The 6,685-nt window shown below is 38.4% G+C and overlaps 1 protein-coding gene and 1 non-coding gene across 2 annotated transcripts in view; both read right to left on the bottom strand.

Annotated features, from left to right (window-relative positions):
- Positions 1-282: 282 nt before the first annotated feature.
- Positions 283-6,685, bottom strand: part of Eif4g2 (eukaryotic translation initiation factor 4 gamma 2) — an 11,806-nt gene continuing 5,403 nt past the window's right edge. Inside the window, exons 2-18 of the mRNA XM_055627282.1 lie at positions 6,526-6,657; positions 6,341-6,407; positions 6,039-6,190; positions 5,769-5,879; positions 5,580-5,663; positions 5,398-5,496; positions 5,106-5,244; positions 4,864-5,024; positions 4,405-4,518; positions 3,796-3,921; positions 3,541-3,645; positions 3,233-3,448; positions 2,893-3,151; positions 2,552-2,756; positions 2,254-2,465; positions 2,044-2,165; positions 283-1,108 (exon numbers count right to left, since the gene is read on the bottom strand). Coding sequence (XP_055483257.1) covers positions 1,043-1,108; positions 2,044-2,165; positions 2,254-2,465; positions 2,552-2,756; positions 2,893-3,151; positions 3,233-3,448; positions 3,541-3,645; positions 3,796-3,921; positions 4,405-4,518; positions 4,864-5,024; positions 5,106-5,244; positions 5,398-5,496; positions 5,580-5,663; positions 5,769-5,879; positions 6,039-6,190; positions 6,341-6,407; positions 6,526-6,657 — 2,370 coding nt within the window. The 3' untranslated portion in view covers positions 283-1,042. The remainder of the gene's footprint in view (positions 1,109-2,043; positions 2,166-2,253; positions 2,466-2,551; positions 2,757-2,892; positions 3,152-3,232; positions 3,449-3,540; positions 3,646-3,795; positions 3,922-4,404; positions 4,519-4,863; positions 5,025-5,105; positions 5,245-5,397; positions 5,497-5,579; positions 5,664-5,768; positions 5,880-6,038; positions 6,191-6,340; positions 6,408-6,525; positions 6,658-6,685) is intronic.
- On the bottom strand, positions 4,181-4,352 carry LOC129691561 (small nucleolar RNA SNORD97). The gene has a single exon (XR_008722492.1). It is a non-coding gene; the product is annotated as a small nucleolar RNA SNORD97 (small nucleolar RNA).

Genomic DNA, 6,685 nt, shown 5'->3' with positions numbered 1-6,685 from the left:
AGTTTCTTGCTATAGCCGTTTTGTTGTGAAGAATGGAGATTAAGGGCTAAGCTTGTTTCTAAAGTGCTTAGAAAATAGAAAGAGCCAGAATGACACAAGGTCTTTTAGAGTAAAGGCAGCTCCAGACTAAGTTGACAATTTGTATTAGAATGAGACTGATAGGGAGAGAAGTCAATCTGAACAGAGCATTGGGAGTTAAACCAAGACAAACCCACACCTGAACACTAAATGAGCAACTCTCCAGAACTTTGCAGGCATTACTTGAAGTCATGTACAACCACATCAAGTATCACAATGTTTATTGATAGATACAAGTATATAAAATCAGGGCATGAACATGACTTGATAAATTAAGTAGACTTAATTTCAATACTATAATAAGAGGGACCAATTCAAATTCTCACCATTTGTTTCACACCCACAAAAACCACTTCAAGGGCATTAATGATCTCTCAAAACTGATCAGTTTTGTGCAAGTAAACCATGTTTCTTTTAAAAAGACTTGTGCACTTGCCCAGGCTCAAGGATATTAAAATCTAGCACATAAAGCCCATTACTAGAGGTAGAAATACAGGCAATATACTATTACGGCAACAACCATCAATTACAGTTAAGAATTTTTCTGTAACAACCAAATGGATAATCAAATATTGCAACAACTCAAGTATTACTGAGCAAAGTGCATCTCTACAGTATTCAGTGTTGCTATTCAGTTTTCTAACTTAAAACAGCCTATGGTAACTGGCAGCAAAGAAGGTCCTTGCAATAGACTGCCTCTGCTTGAGAACTTAGGATGTAATTATTGCATGCTGCTAATATTCTATCTAAACATTAAGGATACTCCTAAAGTATTTGATGGTAGACTATGATTAAGACATCACACTACAAAAACCTTATGCAGAAGGAAACCTTACTGACGTGCTTCTGCTTTAAATATTGTGAAAAACGTTACAGCGGAATGAATTTTCGCAGTGGTTAGGTCAAATGCAGTTACATCATAGCAACAGTATGTTTTGCACAATTTAAGGCTTTGGCTGGTTCTTTAGTCAGCTTCTTCCTCTGATTCTTCTTCTTCAGCAGTTTCTAGCCAGGTTAGCCACTGATTCACCTGTAAATTACATTTATAATTTAATAGTATACAAAAATTTAGTTCAGGATATACAACCAGAAATTAACCCAAACTAGATTCTGGGATCTGAATCTTGGCCCTCATGCTTCACCTACTGAGCCATTTCCATAGCTGTCCCCCCCACTTAAAAAAAAAAAAAAAAAAAAAAAAGACCATTTTTTTGCTGGTATGCCTGTGCACCATGAATGTGCAGTGCCCACGATAGCCAGTAGGGGGCACTGGACCTTTGGGAACCAGAGAGCTACAGGTACTTTAAATTACTGAGCTGCCTCCCCAGTTGCCTACTAAACAACAGAATCTCACTCATATAGTCCAGAATTCGTCATGTAGCTGAGGACAACTCTGAACCTAGTCCCTGCCCCTCTAGCCCAAAGTGCTGGGCTTCCAAGAACACACACCTAGCTTCAATTAACTAGTCTTATACTCAGCTTGACAATTCTACAATGACATTTCAGGAACACTGAAGTCTACTAGTAAAGACAGCAACTCTTCCAATGTAGATTTTATCAGCATATAGACAGGGAAAATGCCAAATTGCATTCTGTAATTACTTTATCAGATTCTCAAAAGCACAAATTTTCACAAACTAGCCTATAAACCTTAGAAGCTGTGAACCAGGGCTTTCTCAAAGTCAGGGCATAGAAAAATCAGCAAAGAACTCATATCTGAACTGGACTAAATAAATTAGAACCGTTAGCACCAAGCTAGGATCCTTTTAAATTCAGTTTATATATACTAAGGATTATGGAGTACTTGATAAGTCAAGTTCTATTACCCAAGACTGTAACTACAGCTTGTAATAGAGTAAAACTGGCTTACTACTTTTGGAAGCACTGACGTTAGAAGGAAAGGCATTTAAAATGGTACCTAAGAAAAACAACAAAAACCAACAGTAAAGTTATAAAAGCACTTACCTGGAACAAAGCCTTGCCTTTTCCTGGAAACTCTTGAGTTATGTCTTCCTTCCAAGCCAAGAAAGCTTCCTCTTCAATAATTTCCATATCATAGAAATGAACAAAAAATCGAAGTAACATGCCTTAAAAAGATAAAAAGCAAGTAATTTCATTATTCAATGTGTTATTTCAGACTGTTCCTTCCCCTACTCTTGACACCAGTCACCTTACCTTTTGGGAAGCTGCTGTTGTAACAGTGCACCTGCAGAGCATACAGGGCACTGACCTGTAGATCCACATGATCATGAAGAAATTTCTGCATCACTGGCTTGAAAGAGAGCAGCAGCTGTTTTTCCTGCTCTAACTGTTCTTTGGAAGGAGCAGAGGAAGAATCTGTTTCATCGCTGGGTGGGCTTACTTCACTAGAAATGTACTGTAAGAAGCTGAAAAGAAGGTCTCATTAGAGTCCCAACAGGTGTCTAAGCCTCTGCTCTAGACTTCTTTCTAGCAAATGAAACTATTATCTTACCTGGTCATTAAGATGTTCACAAATCCTTTATCTACATGAAGTTTGGGAGAGATGTTATCTTTAATCCATTTATATATAGTTTGAGGGGATGGATCCAGCTTAATTTGTTTCAATAGTTCCTTCTCCAATTTAAGGAGTGGGAATAAGAAACTCAGTCCCTTTCCTTCCAGAATCTCCAACATTCGATCCTTATTCTGATCAATTTCTGCAAAGACAAAGCCATTTCTCATTTTATCAGGTTGGCCTATCTGGACAGACCTTTATAAATGATTTCCTAGTACCCCCAGACCCATTAATGAACCCAAATATCCAGTTAGTATTAAGTTAAGTCAAACTCTTACCTGGCAGCATTTTCTGCATATTGACCTTACTTTGTTGAAAAAGTTCGGTTAACCATTCTCGATCTTGTAATTTAGCTAATTGTTGAAGACAAAGTAAGAAGAGAGGGAAGTGGGTGCCACTCTCCAGTGGTTGAGCTAGTTCTGAAATGCTCACCAACTCTGAAATTATAGCACGGGCTGCAAACTGTGCCAAGTAAGATTTCACCAAGGGGATGTCAACCTCCAGTTTGGGGCACTGCTCCAATACGTTTAGGAAAGCCTTGGGAAGAAGACCCAAACAGTTCTTATTAGCTTGCAACCTTAACTACAAAGTTAACACACTATCGGCAGAATGCTGTACCTGCATGAAGTTGTCACTTGTGGCTATTCCTTCCTGCTTGAGTAAACTGATCAAAGAGCTTGCTTTTTCTTTATCGTCATCACTTCTATCAAGTGACAGGATGATCACTTTGCTTAACATCTCAGGAAGAAAGTGTTTTGGAGCTCTCATTTCTCTTACACCATTGACAGCCTCGTTTGCATTTCCACTGTTCAGATACTCAGTCACAATGGCTTCCTAAGAATACAATCCAATTCCCATCAGTATCCCCTTATCCTCAAATGCTTTCCAAGCAACAGAGATGATTTGTGGGGCTGTCTGAAACTTACAGTCAGTTTAAGAAGTTCTTCCTTTGATGGTGGTGGCTTTTTGCTAGTCTTGGCAGGCTTTTCCTGGATAAGTGGTGGATTAGTTTTGAGACCAAGTTGAGGTGTCTAAGGATTAAGAAACAACACACATTTAATCAAAATGAAACAAACAAAAAAATAACAGTACCACAATGATGCAGAGGGAAGAAGGAAACACTTGAATCTTCACACATCTTCAGTGGCACTAAAAAGCATGCCATATTTTGTGGCCCATACCTGTCCCAGAGGTGGTGTTTGAGTGCGTGGTGGCTGTGCACTGGGAGGAATCATAGTTATCTGGGGCTGAAGCTTTGGCACCTGATTTTTATTCATTAGGAACGACTGAGCAGGCCTCAAACTAATCTAAAAAAATTTGAAAACAAATCAACACACAACTAAGTTAACAGAGCTATTGAACATTAACAACATTTTAAATATCCCAAAATTAATACTACACAAAGTTAATTATGGCAGAACTAGAATTCTCTTAAAAAGAAAAGAGTAAGATACTGTTCACAAACCTTAAGTTTGTATCAATTCTCCCAGTATCATTCTATTTATAGGGAAACCACCAACATCTTAATCATTTCCTTATGGTAACTAGTAAAAATTACTTAGAAACTTGCCCTCATATCTCATAATCTTCGCTCATAGGACACTGGACATCCAAAGAGAGAAAAAGAAACAGATAAAAAGGTAGAGAAAAGAGAAGTTAAAGAGTAGAAAAGAGAAAAAAAGAAAAAGAAGTCCAGCTTCCAAGTCCTCTTTCGCGTCTTTTTATAATCATCGGGCAAGAGACTTCTGCACTGACAAATTACTACATAGAAGTAATGTAGGCAAATGTACCTCATCTGCATTAAGCTGTCCTTTCTTAGAAAACCGAGGTGGCATATCCTTCGACTGTCCTTGCAGCTGGGATAAGAGTCCCTGACTCTGGTTATGGTAGAGCTGGCTTAGCCCCTATTTCAGAAAGGGAGAGAGAAAGTCTAGATAAAAATTATGGTAATCAAGTACCGAGGGGAAGAGCCAAGCCATTATTTTGCCCAGAAAAGATGAAACGGGGAAGAGTATCTAACCTATCTATCAAATGTAAAGTGATGAGACTCTACTAATCTTAATCTTAAGGACAAGCATCTTACTTAATTTGAAACAACTGTCAGAAATTTGGTAAAATAAAAACACACACACACACACACACAAAAAAAAAAAAAAAACACAAAAGAATTAAAACTCAGCTTCATAACAAATAATGGAGGGCAAAATGTATCATTCTTAAGACTAGCCCTAACAATGTCAATGTCTTACCTGGCTCTTCATAAACTTGCCCCCCATTTCTCCAAACTGCGATTGCGTGGGAGGCATGATGTGTCCCCCATGGCCATTGAAGAGCTGATTTGAACGATGACGTCCCATTGTGGGTGAAAATCTATCCTGGATAACTCCTGGACCAGTACCAATTCCACTACCTTAAAATACAGACAATTCTTAGAAATCCACTAAAAACGTTAACTTAGTTTAACCAAAAACACCACTTTGTTTAAAATTACCTGGCATTTGTCCAAACATATCTGCCAGTCCCCCGAGTGGGTCCCTATCCATTTTCATCCTTGGAGGCATGAACGGTCCCTCCAGGAAGAAGTCATTTCTCCCTTGAGCCATAGGAGCAGGAATAAACACTCCTAGATCCTTTGAAAACAAAGTAAGTAAGTACTGTTGTCTTTAGACTCCATGTTAATTTACATTATTCACTTTCCAATTCAATAACTTCTCTCCAAAGTGGGGTGAAGAGATAAAGGGACCAGACAACTATAAAACAAGAAATAAAAAAAATCTCTTTACTTTTACTGCATCTTGACGGATTTGATTGATCGTCTTTGGTCCATTGTCAAGAAAAGCCTTGCGAGGAACCCAATGGTGTTCTCGCAACTCTACGGTATCCTGTAATTTTAAAGGGTATAAATTTTATTTTACTATTCCAAATTAAAAACTCAAAACTTTAGACACTGTTAAAACCACCTTACCTGCAGTAGGAAACGAATCCTTGCTGGCAATTCCTTACTTAGCATTAAGGAACACATTCTGGCAAAGTACTGATCCATTAAGGACTGGCAAAAAGACAAAAATACACAATTAGAAGTAAATGTGTGCTAGTTGCGGAGTTTTAGATCGTTACGCACACTACCTTTACACTATTCTCAACAAAAACATACCTTGGCTCGTTCATGGTCTAATCGAGGTCCCACTGTCCTCATTATCTGACAGAGGCACTCCAAATCCTCTCCCATATCTTTGAGTTGGACTCTCTTCTTCTTTTCCAAAAGCTACCAAAACAATGTTATAATCTCAGTTATTCTGATTTATGTAGTATTTCCTCCATAGATTAGCTAATCATCTTCTCAGATGATATGAAGCAACTAATTTTCCCCAAAATGTAGATGTTCTCACCTTACCCCTAAAGCTCCACCCCCAGTCATACTTACTGTTTTGATGCACTTATGAAGGATAGATTCATGAATAAGATCAAGCTTGCCAAGCTCTCCAATGAATTTGATGTTTCCCAACATCTTGATCTTAGCAATGGCTCTCTGTTCCTCCTCCTCAGGGAGGAGGGGATTTTCACGCTTATCATAGACTAAGGGAGGGAAGGCAAACAGAATAAAGGAACACTTAGCACCACTCTTTCAAATGTAAGGCCTGGGAACGCAAGCATGTGCATGCACACTACACACACAAATATAACAAAAACACCCAGTACAAGATAACAGTAAATTTAAATTCTTACCATCAACATTTCTAGTTCGGTTTTCAAATTCATCTTGCAATTTGGAAATCAAGAGGCGTCTGAATGTCTATTTGAAAACAAAACGCATTACAGGCTTGGACCAAAAAAAACAACACAAAAACAAAAAAACCCCACACAACTTCCAAACTAATTTTAAAACAAAGCAAATAGAAACGGCCACTCACTGTGCTTTGCTTCTGTCCTGGCTGACCCTCTGCTGCTGGGCCATCAAAGTTTGGTGCATCTTCTGCCAATCGCAGACATAGCTGAGCATACAGTGAGCTATACTTTGGCTCTTCTAGGGCTTTGTCCACAATCTACATGTCATTAAAAAACAAAAAAAAA

Source organism: Psammomys obesus, unplaced genomic scaffold (assembly GCF_907164565.1).
Source record: "Psammomys obesus unplaced genomic scaffold, mPsaObe1.curated_primary_1811, whole genome shotgun sequence".
In the NCBI taxonomy this organism is placed as follows: domain Eukaryota; kingdom Metazoa; phylum Chordata; class Mammalia; order Rodentia; family Muridae; genus Psammomys; species Psammomys obesus.
Note: the sequence above shows the minus strand (reverse complement) of the source record. Positions and strands in the feature narration are given on the sequence as shown.